Source organism: Somniosus microcephalus, unplaced genomic scaffold, assembly GCF_052327205.1.
Source record: "Somniosus microcephalus isolate GS21.2 unplaced genomic scaffold, FLI_Smic_1.0 unresolved_chr3, whole genome shotgun sequence".
Lineage (NCBI taxonomy): Eukaryota > Metazoa > Chordata > Chondrichthyes > Squaliformes > Somniosidae > Somniosus > Somniosus microcephalus.
Window position 1 is genome coordinate 47,507,871 of NW_028225181.1, and position 20,415 is coordinate 47,528,285.

At 54.7% G+C, this 20,415-nt stretch overlaps 1 protein-coding gene across 4 annotated transcripts in view; it reads right to left on the bottom strand.

Annotated features, from left to right (window-relative positions):
• LOC147091405 (ephrin type-A receptor 1-like) overlaps positions 1–20,415 on the bottom strand; it is a 121,410-nt gene that overhangs the window by 47,412 nt on the left and 53,583 nt on the right. For all 4 annotated transcript variants that reach the window (XR_015075202.1, XM_085976763.1, XM_085976762.1 and 1 more), the window contains exons 6-8: positions 15,355–15,479; positions 11,241–11,400; positions 9,401–9,497 (exon numbers count right to left, since the gene is read on the bottom strand). Coding sequence is in view for 3 of the 4 variants with exons in the window: in XM_085976763.1 (XP_085832889.1) it covers positions 9,401–9,497; positions 11,241–11,400; positions 15,355–15,479 (382 nt within the window). In the remaining variant the exon portion in view is untranslated. The remainder of the gene's footprint in view (positions 1–9,400; positions 9,498–11,240; positions 11,401–15,354; positions 15,480–20,415) is intronic.

Below are 20,415 nucleotides of genomic sequence, written 5' to 3' on the forward strand. Positions count from 1 at the left end.
AGTGAGTGGAATGTCAAATCTCAGTCCCAGCCAGAGGGGCTGAAGGGTCTCTCTCTCTCTGACTGTAGAATCAAACAGCACAGCAGGAGGCCATTCGGCCCATCGTGCCTCTGCCGGCCCTTTGGTTGGGCTATCCAATTAGTCCCACTCCCCCACCCGCTTCACAATTGCCCCCTGTCTGATCCCTCTTATTCCTGACCTACTCTTTACTCTGGTGTGATTTGTCTCTCCTAGTTCTCTGTGCATCTTATATATCTCCTCTCTCATGTTTCATTCTGGTGCCCGTCCCCCTTGCCAAATCATTTAAACCCTTCCCCCATAGCACTAGTCCCGTGAGGACATTGGTCCCAGCTCCGTTGAGGGGCAACCCGCCCACTTTGAACAGATCCCTCCTGCCGCAGAAACGGCCCCAGTGTCCCAGGAATCTGAAGCCCTCCCTCCTGCACCATCTCTCCAGCCACAGAATCACAGAATCTACAGTGCAGATAGAGGCCATTTCGGCCCATTGAGCCTGCACCGACACATATCCCACCCTACCCCCGTAACCCCACGTATTTAATCCCCTAACACTAAGGGTCAATTTATCATAGCCAAATCAACCTAACCCGCACATCTTTGGACTGTGGGAGGAAACCGGAGCACCCGGAGCAAAGCCACGCAAACACGGGGAGAATGTGCAAACTCCACACAGACAGTCGCCCGAGGCCAGATTTGAACCCGGGTCCCTGGCGCTGTGAGGCAACAGTGCTAACCACTATGCCACCGTGCCCCCCTGCCACGCGGCAACCTGTTTTATCCTACTGTTCCTATACTCACTAGCGCGTGGCATTGGGAGTAATCCAGAACTTACCACCTCTGAGGTCCTGCTCGTTACCTTCCTCCCTAGATCCTGAAACTCTGACTGCAGGACCTGAACCCTTTTCCTACCTGTCTCATTAGTTCTCACATGGCCCACAACTTCTGGCTGTTCCCCTTTCCCCTAAAAATGTTCTGTACCCTATCGGTGATGTAAGAACACAAGAACATAAGGAAAAGGAGCAGGAGTAGGCCATACAGCCCCTCGAGCCTGCTCCGCCATTCAATAAGATCATGGTATGTTGGCCTTCATAGCGAGAGGGTTCGAGTACAGGACCAAGGATGTCTTGCTGCAGTTGTACAGGGCCTTGGTGAGACCACACCTTGAGTATTGTGTGCAGTTTTGGTCGCCTTATCTGAGGAAGGACGTTCTTGCCATGGAGGGAGTGCAGCGAAGATTCACCAGACTGATACCTGGGATGGCAGGAATGATGTATGAGGAGAGATTGGGTCGATTGGGCTTATACTCGCTGGAGTTTAGAAGAATGAGAGGGGATCTCATTGAAACTTATAAAATTCTAACAGGACTAGACAGACTAGATGCAGGAAGGATGTTCCCAATGGTGGGGGATTCCAGAACCAGGGGTCACAGTCTAAAGATAAGGGGTAAGCCATTTAGGACTGAGATGAGGAGGAATTTCTTCACCTAGAGAGTGGTGAACCTATGGAATTCTCTACCACACAAGGCAGTTGAGGCCAATTCATTAAACATATTCAAGAAGGAGTTAGATATATTTCTTAAGGCTAAAGGGATCAAGGGATATGGGGAGAAAGCAGGGACAGGGTACTGAGTTTGGATGATCAACCATGATCTCATTGAATGGCGGAGCAGGCTCGAGGGGCCGAATGGTCTACTCCTGCTTCTGTCTTCTATGTTTCTATGGCTGATCTTCGACCTCAACTCCACTTTCCTGTACTATCCCCATATCCCTTGATTCCCTTAGCGTCTAAAAATCTCTCAATCTCTGTCTTGACCTTCTTAACCACCTGCTGCACCTGCATGCTTACCTTCAGCGACTGGTGCACAAGGACACCCAGGTCTCGTTGCACTTCCCCTTCTCCCAATCTATTGCCGTTCAGATAATAATCTGCCTTCCTGTTTTTGCCACCGAACTGGATAACCTCGCATTTATCCATATTATATTGCATCTGCCATGCTTCTGCCCAATCACCCAACCTGTCCAAATCATATTGGAGTTTCTCGGCATCCTCCTCACAGCACACACGCCCACCCAGCTTTGTGTCGTCTGCAAACTTGGGAGATATTACATCTAGTTCCGTCGTCTAGATCATTAATATATAATGATGGAGTTCCCACATGGCACAGGAATTGCAGGCGGCGGGTCTCAGCTGTGCCCATCACACCTGGCCGGCCTCCCACGTTCCACCCTCCATAAACTTGAGGTCATCCAAGACTCGGCTGCCCCGTGTCCTGACTCGCACCGAGTCCCGTTCACCCATCACCCCCTGTGCTCCCTGACCTACACTGGCTCCCGGTCCGGTGAGGCCTCGATTTTAAAATCCTCATCCTCGTCTTCAAATCCCTCCGCGGCCTCCTCGCCCCCTCCCTCCCTCTGTAACCGCCTCCTGCCCTATAACCCTCCGAGATCTCTGCGCTCCTCCAATTCCGGCCTCTTGCACATCCCCGATTTTAATCGCTCCGCCACTGGCGGCCCTGCCTTCAGATGCCTAGGCCCCCAAGTTCTGGAGTCCCCTCCGCCCCTCTCTCTCCTCGTTTAAGAACATAATGGCCCAGTAATTCCGGGCACAACGCATGAGTACGGACGGGGTACTCACGTGTGTGCCCGGAGGAAATGCCGGTTTTCAGCATGCACAGCGCATGCGCTGAAAACTGGCATTTCCTGTCCTCTGACCCAAGGGGTTAAGAGTCAGAACGACCGCGACTGCACAGGCAGCGCGTGCGCAGTGAAATTCCTTTTTTTTTTCCCAGAGTTGCCCGAGCGTAAAGGCCTCCGATCTTTACGCGTGGAAAAACCAGACGTGAGTACTTCGTTTTACAGGTAAGTGGGCTTTTAGTACAATGTAGTAATTTTTTTCCCCCAGAGGTTTGTTATTTTTAAAGAATTTACAGGATGGTAAGTTTAGTTTTAGACCCTATTTTTTTTAAATTTATTTTTTTCAAAAAATTGATTAATTGTTTAAAACATTAAAAAAAACTTATTTATAGTTAAACTAGGCCGCGCCCGGCGCCGGCACAGCCGCTCGAAACGGCCGTCAAAGTAGGTGAGCCTCCAGGCGAAGGGCAGGGGATCACTTCATTTCCTCCTGTTGCTAAATACAATTTAAAACACAAATAAATTGTTATTTAATTCCCTAACACATAATTCAAATATTTACCTTAGTTCCCTAACACACAGAAAGTGTGGGGAAAAAATCGTGAAAAATCAAGATGGCGGCCACTCACCTCGGTTCAGAACGATAAGGCCCGCCCACACACGCACCGATTGGTCAACCGTCAGGTCACTGAACTGTAGGACTGGTCAATCGTCAAGTCACTCAACACTCAACTGTAGGATGGCACGCGCCAGGAACCCGCCGTACGATTGGTCGACCTCGATGTCACACGGTCGCTAATGAGTGTTTTGGCAGCCCATACTTTTCATGAGTTTGACAGCTCTTACTGTCAAACTCGTGAATGAACCTTCCCCTCCCCTGATTGGCTGCACAGTGCTCACCTGATCCCAGCCGGCACATCGCACTAACTACGCCGCTGGATCAGGTTAGCACAGCGCGCCGACAGCTGAACCGGGCCTGTGACAGGAAATGCAAGCAGGCCCGGGCTTCAGATGTCAGCGCGCAGGGTGAGTGCGGATCAGGGGCTTGCACGCGCGGCAAGCCCCCGATCCTAATTTCAGGGCCATTAACTTAGAAGCAGGAATAGGCCACTTGGCCCCTCGAGCCTGCTCTGCCATTCAATAAGAGCATGGCTGATCTTGGGCTCAAAGCCACTTCCCTGTCCGCTCCCCATAACCCTTCACTCCCTTATCTTGCAAAAATCTGTCTATCTCCACCTTAAATGTATTTAACGACCCAGCCTCCACGGCGCTCTGGGGCAGAGAATTCCACAGATTTACGACCCTCTGAGAGAAGAAATTCCTCCTCATCTCAGTTCTAAAAGGACGACCCTTTATTCTGAAACTATACCCCCGAGTTCTAGATTTCCCTGATGCGCCTCAATAACTTCAAGACTCAAAGTTGACTGAATAAAACAAGGCTTTTATTAACAAAGAAAGATGCCTGTGTCTTCACCTAGCTTCACCTAGCATTCTGCAGTTCTACTGCAAGACAAGCCTGGGCTTGTCTTAAGTAGGGCCAGGTATGGGCGGAGCCGACACACCCAATGGGGAGAAAGGGGGCGGTGCACTATATACAATACAAGGTCAAACACCGGAGCAGGCAATACAATATATGTAGTTAAATACAGAGTCTGATGAATGACATATTTCATCACATTCCCCACGAGGGGAAACATCCTCTCTGCATCTACCCTGTCGAGCCCCCTCAGTATCTTATATGTTTCAATAAGATCACCTCTTATTCTTCTAAACTCCAATGAGTAGAGGCCCCGCCTGCTCAACCTTTCCTCATAAGTCAACCCCCTCATCTCAGGAATCAACCGTGTGAATCGTCTCCGAACTGCCTCCAATGAAAGAATATCCTTCCTTAAATAAGGAGACCAAAACTGTACGCAGCACTCCAGGTGTGGTCTCACCAGTACCCTGTACAGTTGTAACAGGACTTCCCTGCTTTTATACTCCAACCCCCTTGCAATAAAGGCCAACGTTCCATTTGCCTTTTTGATTACTTGCTGTACCTGCATGCCAACTTTTTAAAGGGCAGGATTTTCATTGGGCCGTGGAGGCGGGATTGGAGGCGTGTGGGGGGGTTAAAATCCTGAGATTGGGGGGCACGAACTCATCCCGCCGCCAACCCGCCTCCATGCCAGTTTCACAGGAGGCGGGTACCCGACCCGCACTGGGACCCATCTCCCTGAGGCAGGAAGGGGATTAGTGCCAATTAACTGCCTGTTAACAGGTAGTTAACAGGCAGTTTTTAGCCTAATCCCTATTTTCATTCTTGACATGTGGGATTCCCGACATCTCCAAACCACGCCAAGTTAGCGAGGCGGACCGTCGGGCTGAAGGACTTGGAGGGGTCGAGATGTCCGGTGTTCAGGTGAGTGATGGGTGCATGAGTGCAGAGGTAAGTGTGTTTGGTGTGTGTAAAGTGTTTAAAGAAGTTTTACTTACCTTTACAGCCTTCCTTCCTTCAGGTCTCGGGAGTCCCTCATCTCACCGGCACAGAAAGCAGAATGGCCACGATCTGTCAAAAATTGCAGCATACAGCTTTCTGTTCCGGGGAGATCTCTAAATCAACCTGAGAGGAAGGAATTAACTTGGAGTACAGATTGTCAGTGTTTGACAGCTTCAAAGAGCTGTCAAATGCTGATATTTCATCTGTCAAAAGCTCTTGACAGATGAAATGTCAATCTGTGATGTCACCTGTTGCTGGGTGGCCCTTAATTGGCCCGCTGAGTCCGCTGGGCGGGCTCAACAAGGTCAATCAAGTGAAAATCGCGTGGGTTGGCCACAACTCGATGGAGGCGGGACTACAACCCCGAAAGTTGTAGTCCCGCCTCCTACACACCACCTCAGTGAAAATCCAGCCCATTGTGTTTCATGCACAAGGACCTCCAGGTCCCTCTGTGCTGTAGCGTTTTGTAATCTCTCTCTCCATTTAAATAATAATTGGCTTTTTTTATTTTTCCGGCCAAAGCGGATAACCTCGCACTTTCCCACATTATTCTCCATCTGCCAAATGTTTGCCCACTCGCTTAGCCTGTCTATATCCCTTTGCAGGTTCTTTGAGACCTCTGCGCAACTTGCTTTCCCACCTTTAAGATGCTCCTTAAAACCAAACGCTTTTAGCAAGCTTTTGGTCACCTGTCCTTACGTGGCTATGGTGTCAAATTTTGTTTGATTTACGCTCCTTGGAATGTTAACGGCGCTATATAAATGCATGTTGTTGTTGTTGTTGAAGAGCAAGTCCGTCCGTTTAGCACCGTGCACACAGATTAGGGGGGGGGGACGGCTGGGAGCACAGGCAATGTTCCCTTTAAGCTGTGCGGCTGGGCAGTCCTGCGCATCCAGTGAGCTGGCTTTTAAATTTAAAAAAACCGTGCGTGCGCGGAATTTTGAACGGCCCACGCGCCCCGTTAGAAAGGCTGCACCGGCCAAAACAAGTTAGAGGGAACATTGGCACAGAATCAGCCACTGATCTTTCACCCTCTGGGGCGGGGGCAATCCAGGTCAAACCATTGTTCGAGCACAGCCCATGGAACGCATGACTAAGTGTTTGGAGAGCAGAGGACTACACTGGGCTCCTTTTGACGTGACTCACCCAAAGGTGTAATTATGGGATTAGGATTTGGACAAATAAGAGAGGGCGTTGGCTCCGAGAGATCGGCATGACAACACAATGCAAACAAGGGACTTGGAAGTATATCAGCCGTTCCTTCCATGGTCGCTGGGCCAAAATCCTGGAACGCCCTCCCTAGCAGCACTGCAGGAGCACCTTTGCCACGTGGACTGCAGCGGTTCAAGAAGGTGGCTCACCACCACCTTCTCAAGAGTAATTAGGGATGGGCAATAAATGCTGGCCTTGCCAACAATGCTCAGATCCCAGGACCGAATAATATAAAAAGGGAACAGACACTGAGAAATTCAACCCCAACCCACACAATCCCAATGGACCCAACTACTTCCCATTCACTCCAACTGTGCAATATCCCAATGGACACGAGCCCTTCCCAATCACTCCCACTGCACACAATCCCAATGGACCCAACCCCTTCCCATTCACACCGATTGTACACAATCCCAATGGATCCAACCCCTTCCCATTCACACCCATTGTACACAATCCCAATGGATCCAACCCCTTCCCATTCACACCCATTGTACACAATCCCAATGGACCCAACCCCTTCCCATTCACACCGATTGTACACAATCCCAATGGATCCAACCCCTTCCCATTCACACCCATTGTACACAATCCCAATGGATCCAACCCCTTCCCATTCACACCCACTGTACACAATCCCAATGGATCCAACCCCTTCCCATTCACACCCACTGTACACAATCCCAATGGACACAATCCCGTCCCATTCACTCCCACTGTACACAATCCCAATGGATCCAACCCCTTCCCATTCACTCCCTCTGTACACAATCCCAATGGACACAATCCCGTCCCATTCACTCCCACTGTACACAATCCCAATGGATCCAACCCCTTCCCATTCACTCCCACTGTACACAATCCCAATGGACCCAAACCCTTTCTCATTCACTCCCACTGTACACAATCCCAATGGACCCAAACCCCTTCCCATTCACTCTCACTGTACACAATCCCAATGGATCCAACCCCTTCCCATTCACTCCCACTGTACACAATCCCAATGGACACAATCCCGTCCCATTCCCACCCATTGTACACAATCCCAATGGACCCAACCACATCCCATTCACTCCCACTGTACACATTCCCAATGGACACAACCCCGTCCCATTCGCTCCTAATGTACACAATCCCAATGGACCCAAACCCCTTCCCATTTACATCCATTGTACAGAATCCCAATGGACCCAACCCCTTCCCATTCGCTCCCACTGTACGCAATCCCAATGGACCCAAACCCCTTCCCATTCACCCCCACTGTACACAATCCCAATGGACCCAAACCCCTTCTCATTCACTCCCTCTGTACACAATCCTAATGGACCCAAACCCTTTCTCATTCACTCCCTCTGTACACAATCCTAATGGACCCAACCCCTTCCCATTCATCCCCGCTGTACACAATCACAATGGACCCAAACCCCTTCCCATTCACCCCCACTGTACGCAATCTCAATGGACCCAAACTCCTTCCCATTCACACCCATTGTACAGAATCCCAATGGACCCAAACCCCTTCCCATTCACTGCCACTTCACACAATCCCAATGCACCCAAACTTAATGATGGGGACATATCTGAGAGATACAGGGAGAGAGATACAGAGATGGAAAGATAGAGAGAGAGAGAGATGGAGAGATAGAGAGAGAGAGATGAAGAGAGAGATGGAGAGATTCAGAGAGAGAGATGGAGAGGTAGAGAGAGAAAGATGGAGAGATACAGAGAGGGAGAGATGGAGAGAGATACAGAGAGGGTGAGATGGAGAGATTAAGAGAGAGAGAGATGGAGAGATTCAGAGAGAGAGAGAGATGGAGAGATTCAGAGAGAGAGAGAGATGGAGAGATTCAGAGAGAGAGAGATGGAGAGATTCAGAGAGAGAGAGATGGAGAGATTCAGAGAGAGATGGAGAGATTCAGAGAGAGAGAGATGGAGAGATTCAGAGAGAGATGGAGAGATTCAGAGAGAGAGAGATGGAGAGATTCAGAGAGAGATGGAGAGATTCAGAGAGAGAGAGATGGAGAGATTCAGAGAGAGAGAGATGGAGAGATTCAGAGAGAGAGAGAGATGGAGAGATTCAGAGAGAGAGAGAGATGGAGAGATTCAGAGAGAGATGGAGAGATTCAGAGAGAGAGAGATGGAGAGATTCAGAGAGAGAGAGAGATGGAGAGATTCAGAGAGAGAGAGATGGAGAGATTCAGAGAGAGAGAGATGGAGAGATTCAGAGAGAGAGAGATGGAGAGAGTCACAGAGAGAGAGATGGAGAGAGTCAGAGAGAGAGAGAGATGGAGAGAGTCAGAGAGAGAGAGATGGAGAGAGTCAGAGAGAGAGAGATGGAGAGATTCAGAGAGAGAGAGATGGAGAGATTCAGAGAGAGAGAGAGATGGAGAGATTCAGAGAGAGAGAGATGGAGAGATTCAGAGAGAGAGAGATGGAGAGATTCAGAGAGAGAGAGATGGAGAGATTCAGAGAGAGAGAGATGGAGAGATTCAGAGAGAGAGAGATGGAGAGATTCAGAGAGAGAGAGAGATGGAGAGATTCAGAGAGAGAGAGATGGAGAGAGTCAGAGAGAGAGAGATGGAGAGATTCAGAGAGAGAGAGATGGAGAGAGTCAGAGAGAGAGAGAGATGGAGAGAGTCAGAGAGAGAGAGAGATGGAGAGAGTCAGAGAGAGAGAGATGGAGAGAGTCAGAGAGAGAGAGAGAGATGGAGAGAGTCAGAGAGAGAGAGAGATGGAGAGATTCAGAGAGAGAGAGAGAGATGGAGAGATTCAGAGAGAGAGAGATGGAGAGAGTCAGAGAGAGAGAGAGATGGAGAGAGTCAGAGAGAGAGAGATGGAGAGATTCAGAGAGAGAGAGAGATGGAGAGAGTCAGAGAGAGAGAGAGATGGAGAGAGTCAGAGAGAGAGAGATGGAGAGATTCAGAGAGAGAGAGATGGAGAGAGTCAGAGAGAGAGAGATGGAGAGAGTCAGAGAGAGAGAGAGATGGAGAGATTCAGAGAGAGAGAGATGGAGAGATTCAGAGAGAGAGAGATGCCGAGAGTCAGAGAGGACCCTTACCTGCGTCGGACCCAGATTAAGACAGCGAGCAGTACAACGAGTGTGATGGTGCCGGACACACAGGAAACAATGATAAGGTACGAGGGCCGTTCCACTTCTGAAATGAGAAGCGAAATTAATGAGTATTTGTCCACAAACTGGACACTGAGTTCCCCAGTGGTCTTGAGTGACCCAGAGCCCCTGTCACTGCCCACCCCGCAGCCCCCCCACCCAGCCCACCCGCTACCAGTCCCAAACTCCCTCCCACATCTTCACGGTCAGCTCAATTTCACAGCTCACATCAGTCATGGCGGGGGGGTTGAGCCCCACACACACAGCAGGAAAGGCCCAGGCTCCATCCCCGGCCTGTGCTGAGTTAACCTGATCTCACACCCGGTATGGGACTGAGGCCTTGGGTTAGGGAGGGAGGGGGAATCATCCCGGGTTCCTGCTCCTGATCCCTGTCCAGTGATCCCTGGGTTAGGGAGAGGGTGAATCAGCCTGGGTCCCTGCTCCTGATCCCTGTCCAGTGATCCCTGGGTTAGGGAGAGGGTGAATCAGCCTGGGTCCCTGCTCCTGATCCCTGTCCAGTCACCCCTGGGTTAGGGAGGAGGTGAATCAGCCTGGGTTCCTGCTCCTGATCCCTGTCCAGTGACCCCTGGGTTAGGGAGGGGGTGAATCAGCCCGGGTTCCTGCTCCTGATCCCTGTCCAGTGACCCCTGGGTTAGGGAGGCGGTGAATCAGCCCGGGTTCCTGCTCCTGATCCCTGTCCAGTGACCCCTGCTTTAGGGAGGGGGTGAATCAGCCCATGTTCCTGCTCCTGATCCCTGTCCAGTGACCCCTGGGTTAGGGAGGGGTGAATCAGCCCAGGTTCCTGCTCCTGATCCCTGTCCAGTGACCCCTGGGTTAGGGAGGGGGTGAATCAGCCCAGGTTCCTGCATCTGATCCCTGTCCAGTGACCCCTGGGTTAGGGAGGGGGTGAATCAACCGGGGTTCCTTCTCCTGATCCCTGTCCAGTGACTCCTGTGTTAGGGAGGGGGGTGAATCAGCCCGGGTTCCTGTTCCTGATCCCTGTCCAGTGACCCCTGGGTTAGGGAGGGGGTGAATCAGCCCGGGTTCCTGCTCCTGATCCCTGTCCAGTGACCCCTCGGTTAGGGAGAGGGGTGAATCAGCCCGGGTTCCTGTTCCTGATCCCTGTCCAGTGACCCCTGGGTTAGGGAGGGTGTGAATCAGCCCGGGTTCCTTCTCCTGATCCCTGTCCAGTGACCCCTCGGTTAGGGAGAGGGGTGAATCAGCCTGGGTTCCTGCTCCTGATCCCTGTCCAGTGACCCCTCGGTTAGGGAGGGGGTGAATCAGCCCGGGTTCCTGCTCCTGATCCCTGTCCAGTGACCCCTGGGTTAGAAACATAGAAGATAGGAGCAGGAGTCGGCCATTCGGCCCCTCGAGCCTGCTCCGCCATTTAATGCGATCACGGCTGATTATCCAAATTCAGTACCCTGTCCCTGCTTTCTCCCCATATCCCTTGATCCCTTTAGCCTTAAGAAATATATCCAACTCCTTCTTGAATATATTTAATGAATTGGCCTCCACTGCCTTCTGTGGTAGTGAATTCCACAGGTTCACCACTCGCTGGGTGAAGAAATTCCTCCTCATCTCAGTCCTAAATGGCTTACCACTTATCCTTAGACTGTGACCCCTGGTTCTGGACTCCCCGACCATCGGGAACATCCTTCCTGCATCTAGTCTGTCTGGTCCTGTTAGAATTTTATAAGTTTCAATGAGATCCCCTCTCATTCTTCTAAAGGAATGACGTCCCCTCGGATATCTCGGAGGAGGAATGTCCTGCGCGGTTGGTTCTTACCTGGAGACAGGGTCTGGAATTGGTAGACGGGGCTGTAGGCCCCTGCTCCGAGGGGGGTCTGGACTCGGACCTTCAGCAGGTAGACAGTGGCCGGCTGCAGCTCCGTCAGGGTCACCTGGTTGTCCTTCAGCTTCTTGACCGTGTAGATCTGCTCGCGGCCCTGTTAGGAGACGGAGAAAGGGAAGTTGAGATCAGACGCCACATTCAGCCGGGCTCAACGGGACCTTCTGTGCCTGACCGTCGGAGGCCGGGGGCGAGATCAGGGCCCTGGGGACACGGGTCATAGAAACATAGAAGATAGGAGCAGGAGTAGGCCATTCGGCCGTTCGAGCCTGTTCCGTCATTCAATGAGATCATGGCTGATCATCCAAATTCAGTACCCTGTCCCTGCCTTCTCCCCATATCCCTTGATCCCTTTAGCCTTAAGAAATATATCTAACTCCTTCTTGAATATATTTAATGAATTGGCCTCAACTGTCTTCTGTGGTAAAGAATTCCACAGGTTCACCACTCTCTGGGTGAAGAAATTCCTCTTCATCTCAGTCCTAAATGGCTTACCCCTTATCTTTAGACTGTGACCCCTGGTTCTGGACTCCCCGGCCATCGGGAACATCCTTCCTGCATCTAGTCTGTCTAGTCCTGTTAGAATTTTATAAGTTTCAATGAGATCCTCTCTCATTCTTCTAAACTCTAGCAAATATAAGAATAATCGACCCAATCTCTCCTCATACGTCATTCCTGCCATCCCAGGTATCAGTCTGGTGAATCTTCGCTGCACTCCCTCCATGGCAAGAACGTCCTTCCTCAGATAAGGCGACCAAAACTGCACACAATACTCAAGGGGCAGGATTTTCATTGGGCCGTGGAGGTGGGATTGGAGGCATGTGGGGGGTTAAAATCCCGAAATAGGGAGTCCCGACCCCACCCCGCACCCAGCCCGCCTCCATGCCAGTTTCAAAGGAGGCAGGTACCCGAACTGCACTGGGACCCGCCTCCCCGAGCCGGGAAGGGGATTAATGCCAATTAAATACCTGTTAACAGGTAGTTTTTAGCCTAATCCCTATTTTTAATGTTGAAGTGTAGGATTCCCAACGGCTCCAAACCACGCCAAGTTACACGCTAGTCGGGCTCAACAAGGTCAATCAAGTCAAAATCGCGTGGGTTGGCTAGAACTCGATGGAGGCGGGGCTACAACCCCGAAAGTTGTAGTCCTGCCTCCTACCCGACTCCTCAATGAAAATCCAGCCCAAGGTGCGGCCTCACCAAGGCCCTGTACAACTGCAGCAAGACATCCTTGCTCCTGTACTCGAATCCTCTCGCTATGAAGGCCAACATACCATTTGCCTTCTTAACCGCCTGCTGCACCTGCATGCTTACCCTCGGTCGGTCACTGGGCCTCCACCACCAGCCTCTCGCTCACCAACCTGTGAACGTACAGAACTCAGATGGGTGGATTTTCATTGGGTGAGGGTTTTAAAGGCTGCAAATGACGTCGACAGGGTTGTGGCGACGGTCGATGCCATCGAGGTGCCTCAAATGAGAAAAGGTACTCGGTAACCCTGAACCTTTATAAAGTGCTGGTCAGGCCACAGCTGGAGTATTGTGTCCAGTTCTGGTCACCACACTTTAGGAAGGATGTGAAGGTCCCTTGAGAGGGTGCAGAGGGGATTTACCAGAATGTTTCCGGGAATGGGGAATCTTAGCTACAAGGACAGGTTGGAGAAACTGGATTTGTTTTCATTGGAGCAAAGGAGGTTGAGGGGTGATTTGATCGAGGTGTACAAGATTATGACGGGTTTGGATAGGCTAGACGGGGAAAGGCTGTTCCCACTAGATTTCCGAGTGGCAGGCGGTGACTAGTGGGGTACCGCAAGGATCGGTGCTAGGACCTCAGCTATTCACAATATATATTAATGATCTAGACAAGGGAACTAGATGTAATATCTTCAAGTTTGCAGACGACACAAAGCTGGGTGGGCGTGTGTGCTGTGAGGAGGATGCTGAAAAACTCCAGTATGATTTGGACAGGTTGGGTAATTGGGCAGATGTATGGCAGATGCAGTATAATGTGGATAAATGCGAGGTTTTCCACTTTGGTGGCAAAAACAGGAAGGCAGATTATTATCTGAACGGCAATAGATTGGGAGAAGGGGAAGTGCAACGAGACCTGGGTGTCCTTGTGCACCAGTCGCTGCAGGTGCAGCAGGCGGTTAAGAAGGCAAATGGTATGTTGGCCTTCATAGCGAGAGGGTTCGAGTACAGGAACAAGGATGTCTTGCTGCAGTTGGTGAGACCACACCTTGAGTATTGTGTGCAGTTTTGGTCGCCTTATCTGAGGAAGGATGTTCTTGCCATGGAAGGAGTTCAGCGAAGATTCACCAGACCGATACTTGGGATGGCAGGAATGACGTATGAGGAGAGATTGGGTCGATTGGGCTTATACTCGCTGGAGTTTAGAAGAATGAGAGGGGATCTCATTGAAAGTTATAAAATTTTAACGGGACTAGACAGACTAGATGCAGGAAGGATGTTCCCGATGGTCGGGGAGTCCAGAACCAGGGGTCACAGTCTAAGGATAAGGGGTAAGCCATTTAGGACTGAGATGAGGAGGAATTTCTTCACCCAGAGAGTGGTGAACCTGTGGAATTCTCTACCACAGAAGGCAGTTGAGGCCAATTCATTAAATATATTCAAGAAGGAGTTAGATATATTTCTTAAGGCTAAAGGGATCAAGGTGTATGGGGAGAGGGCAGGGACCGGGTACTGAATCTGGATGATCAGCCATGATCTCATTGAATGGCGGAGGAGGCTCGAGGGGCCGAATGGCCTACTCCTGCTCCTATCTTCTATGTTTCTATGTTTCTAGTTGATGGTACAAGGACTAGGGGACACAGATTTAAGGTTTTAGGCAAGAGATACAGGGGGTGCGTGAGGAAAAACTTTTTTACGCAGCGATTGGTGAGGACCTGGAACTCGCTGCCGACGGAAGTGGTGGAAACGGAGACACTCGGGGAAAAATTCGGTATCGCTCCATTTGGGGCGCCATTATCGGCCGTGCGCAAAGTTTAGCGCCTGGCGCTAATTATCGCCTCCGACAGCAAACTTGGCTTCTATCGCCCCTGGATTGGTTGGAGCGCTAAATCAGGCGCTTCACACCTCTCTGAAGGCGCTACGGCCGAGGAGCAAGGCGCTACCTCAGAGCGCTGGCGAAGCTCATGTGATGTCAGTCAGCAATGGAACACAGACACACTGGCGCCGGCCAGTTCTTAAAGGGGAGGGTTGTTCTTGCTCTCCATCCAGATCCTGCTCATTGCAGCCTTGAACCTCGGCCTGGAGAGACCTGTACATCAAATCTGCTGGAAAGAACAATGGAGAGGCCCAGGGAAAGAGCTCAGAGTGCAGCCCCCACAGTCTCTTCTAAATCGATACAAGGAAGAGCAAATCAAAATGAACCTGCAAAGTGCTGCTCAGTCCCCAAAACTCCTTCACACAGCGTTGAATCTCTCCAGGTCTCTCTCTCTCTCTCTCTCTCTCTCTCAGAATGTGTGGTGCAAAAATGTCACCGACAAAAAAAGGCAGGAAGCGGTCGCCTTTAAATAGCGCTGCCCCAGTCCCTTCCTGACTGCAAAAAGCTCCCCTCAACCTGTCGTTGCTAGCGGCAGGCGGTAAGGCAGGGGGCGCCACTCAATATCCGGTCCAAGGTGCTACCGGGGCGTTGCGCACTCGACTGACGTCACGATCTGCCGGCGCAGGAGATCGTGGCGGTAGTGTTTAGCGCCGCCGCAAAATGTCTCGTTAATTTCGGGAGCGGCGCAAACATCGCCGCGCCCGGGCGCTAGTTGCTTTGCGCCCCACTTGGCACCCTCTTAAGGCGCTAACAGGGGGCGCAAACAACTGAATTTTTCCCCCTCAATGTTTTCAAGGGGAGACTGGATATGCAGGGCTATGGGGATGGAGCGGGGGGAATGGGACTGACTGGATTGCTCTACAGAGAGCCGGCACGGACTCGATGGGCCGACTGGCCTCCTTCTGTGCTGTTATGGCTCCATGGCTAATTCCCGTCGCCTCAAAAAGCAACCGACTGGCCACCTGCCCACTGCCACCGCCATTTTACCTGCTGCTGGTACATGACCTCGTATCCCATGATGCCCCGGCCTCGGCGCTCAGTTGGTTGCCAGGCAATGGAGAGGCTGGTCTCCTCCCGACGGAGGATGGTCACCTCGGCGACGGCGGGTGGGGCTGCGGGCAAAACAAGAGAAAACTTCATCGATCAGCTGGTCTTCAAACAGGAGGTGGCATAGCTTGTGGACGGAGGGTGGGATGGGGGGAATACAGGAGAGTGCGATAGCCAACAGGAAGAGTCCAACTGGCTACTTTTGTTAGCCAACAGGAAGTGGACAACCAGCCATTTCGTTAGCCAACAGGAAGAGGCCAATCGGCCATTTTGTTAGCCAACAAGAAGTGGCCAAACAGCCTCAGTGTCAGGTAACACGAAATGCTGGAGGGGTGGGGGGAGAGAGTGCGGGGAGAGAGAGTGCGGAGAGAGAGAGTGCGTAGAGCGAGTGCGGGGGGAGAGAGTGCGGGGGGAGAGAGTGCGGCGAGAGCGAGTGCGGGGGGAGAGAGTGCGGCGAGAGAGAGTGCGGAGAGAGAGAGTGCGGAGAGAGAGAGTGCGGAGAGAGAGTGCGGAGAGAGAGAGTGCGGAGAGAGAGAGTGCGGAGAGAGAGAGTGTGCAGAGAGAGAGAGCGCCGGGAGAGAGAAAGCCAGGAGAGAGAGCGCGGGGAGAGAGAGCGCGGGGAGAGAGCGCGCGGGGAGAGAGAGCGCGGGGAGAGAGAGCGCGGGGAGAGAGAAAGCGGAGAGAGAGAGCAGAGAGAGAGAGCGGAGAGAGAGCGCGGGGAGAGAGGGCGCGGGGAGAAAGAGCGGAGAGAGTGAGTGCGGAGAGAGAGCGCGCGGGTAGAGAGAGCGTGGAGAGAGAGAGCGCGGGGAGAGAGAGCGCGGGGAGAGAGAGCGCGGGGAGAGAGCGGAGAACAGAGTGCGGGGAGAGAGAACGCGGAGAGAGAGAATGCGGAGACAGAGAGTGCGGAGACAGAGAGCGCGGAGACAGAGAGCGCGGGGAGAGAGAGCGGAGAGAGAGAGTGCGGAGAGAGAGAGTGCGGAGAGAGAGAGTGTGCAGAGAGAGAGAGCGCCGGGAGAGAGAGCGCCAGGAGAGAGAGCGTGGGGAAAGAGAGCGCGGGGAGAGAGAGCGCAGGGAGAGAGCGCGCGGGGAGAGAGAGCGCGGGGAGAGAGAGTGCGGGGAGAGAGAGAGCGGAGAGAGAGAGCGGAGAGAGAGCGCGGGGAGAGAGGGCGCGTGGAGAGAGAGCGCGGGGAGAGAGCGCGCGGGGAGAAAGAGCGGAGAGAGTGAGTGCGGAGAGAGAGTGCGCGGGGAGAGAGAGCGCGGGGAGAGAGAGCGCGGGGAGAGAGCGGAGAACAGAGTGCGGGGAGAGAGAACGCGGAGAGAGAGAATGCGGAGACAGAGAGTGCGGAGACAGAGAGCGCGGAGACAGAGAGCGCGGGGAGAGAGAGCGGAGAGAGAGAGAGTGCGGAGAGAGAGAGTGCGGAGAGAGAGAGTGTGCAGAGAGAGAGAGCGCCGGGAGAGAGAGCGCCAGGAGAGAGAGCGCGGGGAAAGAGAGCGCGGGGAGAGAGAGCGCAGGGAGAGAGCGCGCGGGGAGAGAGAGCGCGGGGAGAGAGAGTGCGGGGAGAGAGAGAGCGGAGAGAGAGAGCGGAGAGAGAGCGCGGGGAGAGAGGGCGCGTGGAGAGAGAGCGCGGGGAGAGAGCGCGCGGGGAGAAAGAGCGGAGAGAGTGAGTGCGGAGAGAGAGTGCGCGGGTAGAGAGAGAGCGGAGAGAGAGAGCGCGGGGAGAGAGAGCGCGGGGAGAGAGAGCGCGGGGAGAGAGCGGAGAACAGAGTGCGGGGAGAGAGAACGCGGAGAGAGAGAATGCGGAGACAGAGAGTGCGGAGACAGAGAGCGCGGAGACAGAGAGCGCGGGGAGAGAGAGCGCGGGGAGAGAGAGCGCGGGGAGAGAGAGCGCGGGGAGAGTGAGCGCGGGGAGAGAGCGGAGAACAGAGTGCGGGGAGAGAGAGCGCGGAGAGAGAGAGTGCGGAGACAGAGAGTGTGGGGAGTGAGAGTGCGGAGACAGAGAGCGCGGGGAGAGAGAGCGCGGGGAGAGAGAGCGCGGGGAGAGAGCGTGTGGGGAGAGAGCGCGCGGGGAGAGAGCGCGCGGGGAGAGAGCGCGCGGGGAGAGAGAGCGCGGGGAGAGAGAGGAGAGAGATAGAGCGCAGGGAGAGAGAGCGTGGGGAGAGAGAGTGCGGGGAGAGATAGCGCTGGAGAGAGAGTGCAGGGAGAGAGAGTGCGGAGAGAGAGAGCGGAGAGTGATAGAGCACGGGGAGAGAGATTGCTGGGAGAGAGAGCGCGGGGAGAGAGCGCGCGGGGAGAGAGTGCAGGGAGAGAGAGAGCGGAGAGAGAGAGAGCGGAGACAGAGTACGGGGAGAGAGAGTGCGGGGAGAGAGAGCGCGGGGAGAGAGAGTGCGGGGAGAGAGAGTGCTGGAGAGAGAGTGCGGGGAGAGAGAGTGCGGAGAGAGAGAGCGGAGAGTGATAGAGCGCGGGGAGAGAGATTGCGGGGAGAGAGCGCGCGGGGAGAGAGCGCGCGGGGAGAGAGCGCGCGGGGAGTGAGAGCACGGGGAGAGAGTGCGGGGAGAGAGAGCGCGGGGAGAGAGAGCGCGGGGAGAGAGAGCGCGGGGAGAGAGAGAGCGGAGACAGAGAGTGCGGGGAGAGAGAGTGCGGAGAGAGAGAGTGCGGAGACAGAGAGCGCGGGGAGAAAGAGCTCGGGGAGAGAGAGCACGGGGAGAGAGCGCATGGGGAGAGAGCGCGCGGGGAGAGAGAACACGGGGAGAGAGAGCGCGGGGAGAGAGCGCGCGGGGAGAGAGTGCGGGGAGAGAGAGTGCGGGGAGAGAGAGTGCGGAGAGAGAGAGCGCGGGGAGAGAGAGCGCGGGGAGAGAGAGCGCGGGGAGAGAGTGCAGGGAGAGAGAGTGCGGGGAGAGAGAGCGGAGAGAGAGCGTGGGGAGAGAGAGCACGGGGAGAGAGATAGACTGCGGGGAGAGAGAGCACGGGGAGAGAGCACGCGGGGAGAGAGTGCAGGGAGAGAGAGTGTGGGGAGAGAGAGCGGAGAGAGATAGAGTGCGGGGTGAGAGAGCACGGGGAGAGAGTGCAGGGAGAGAGAGCGGAGAGAGATAGAGTGCGGAGTGAGAGAGCACGGGGAGAGAGTGCAGGGAGAGAGAACGGAGAGAGATAGAGCGCGGGGAGAGAGATTGCGGGGAGAGAGAGCGCGGGGAGAGAGTGCGCGGGGAGAGAGAGCGCGGGGAGAGAGTGCGGGGAGAGAGAGCGCGGGGAGAGAGAGCGCGGGGAGAGAGAGCGCGGGGAGAGAGAGCGCGGGGAGAGAGAGAGCGGAGACAGAGAGTGCGGGGAGAGAGAGTGCGGGGAGAGAGAGTGCGGAGAGAGAGAGTGCGGGGAGAGAGAGCGCGGGGAGAGAGCGCGCGGGGAGAGAGCGCGCGGGGAGAGAGAGCGCGGGGAGAGAGTGCGGGAAGAGAGCGCGCGGGGAGAGAGAGCGCGGGGAGAGAGCGCACGGGGAGAGAGAGCGCGGGGAGAGAGCGCACGGGGAGAGAGCGCGCGGGGAGAGAGTGCACGGGGAGAGAGAGCGCGGAAAGAGAGAGCGCGGAAAGAGAGAGCGCGGGGAGGGAGAGCGCGGGGAGATAGCGGAGAGAGATAGAGCGCGGGGAGAGAGAGCGCGGGGAGAGAGAGTGCGGGGAGAGATAGCGCTGGAGAGAGAGTGCGGGGAGAGAGAGCGGAGAGTGATAGAGCGCGGGGAGAGAGATTGCGGGGAGAGAGAGCGCGGGGAGAGAGCGCGCGGGGAGAGAGAGCGCGGGGAGAGAGAGCGCGGGGAGAGAGAGCGCGGGGAGAGAGAGCGCGGGGAGAGAGCACGCGGGGAGAGAGAGCGCGGGGAGAGAGCGCGCGGGGAGAGAGCGCGCGGGGAGAGAGCGCACGGGGAGAGAGAGCGCGGAAAGAGAGAGCGCGGAAAGAGAGAGCGCGGAAAGAGAGAGCGCGGGGAGGGAGAGCGCGGGGAGATAGCGGAGAGAGATAGAGCGCGGGGAGAGAGAGCGCGGGGAGAGAGAGTGCGGGGAGAGATAGCGCTGGAGAGAGAGTGCGGGGAGAGAGAGCGGAGAGTGATAGAGCGCGGGGAGAGAGATTGCGGGGAGAGAGAGCGCGGGGAGAGAGCGCACGGGGGGAGAGAGCGCACGGGGAGAGAGAGCGCGGGGAGAGAGAGCGCGGGGAGAGAGAGCGCGGGGAGAGAGAGCGCGGGGAGAGAGTGCAGGGAGAGAGAGCGGGGAGAGATAGAGCGTGGGGAGAGAGAGCACGGGGAGAGAGAGCGGAGAGAGATAGAGCGCGGGGAGAGAGAGCACGGGGAGAGAGTGCAGGGAGAGAGAATGCGGGGAGAGAGAGCGGAGAGAGATAGAGCGCGGGGAGAGAGATTGCGGGGAGAGAGAGTGCGGGAAGAGAGCGCTCGGGGAGAGAGAGTGCGGGGAGAGAGTGTGCGGGGAGAGAGAGTGTGGGGAGAGAGAGAGCGCGGGGAGAGAGAGCGCGGGGAGAGAGAGCGCGGGGAGAGAGTGTGCAGGGAGAGAGAGTGCGGAGAGAGATAGAGCGCGGAGAGAGAGAGCGCGGGGAGAGAGAGCGCGGGGAGAGAGTGTGCGGTGAGAGAGAGTGCGGGGAGAGAGTGTGCGGTGAGAGAGAGTGAGGGGAGAGAGATAGAGCGCGGGGAGAGAGAGTGTGAGGAGAGAGAGTGAGGGGAGAGAGAGTGCGGAGAGAGAGAGAGTGCGGTGAGAGAGAGTGCGGGGAGATAGAGCGCAGAGAGAGATAGAGCGCGGGGAGAGAGAGTGCGGGGAGAGATAACGGGGGTTTAGTGATAGCCAACAGGAAGTGACCGATTACCCATTTTGTTCGCCAACAGAAAGTAGCCAATGGGCCATTTTACTCGCCAACGGGAAGTGGCTAATCGGCCATTTTGTTAGCCAACAGGAAGTGCGGAGCGGGAAGGGGGAGGAGGCTGGTCTGTGCGGTGAGGGGCGAGTGCAGTGGGAGGAAGGTGTGCG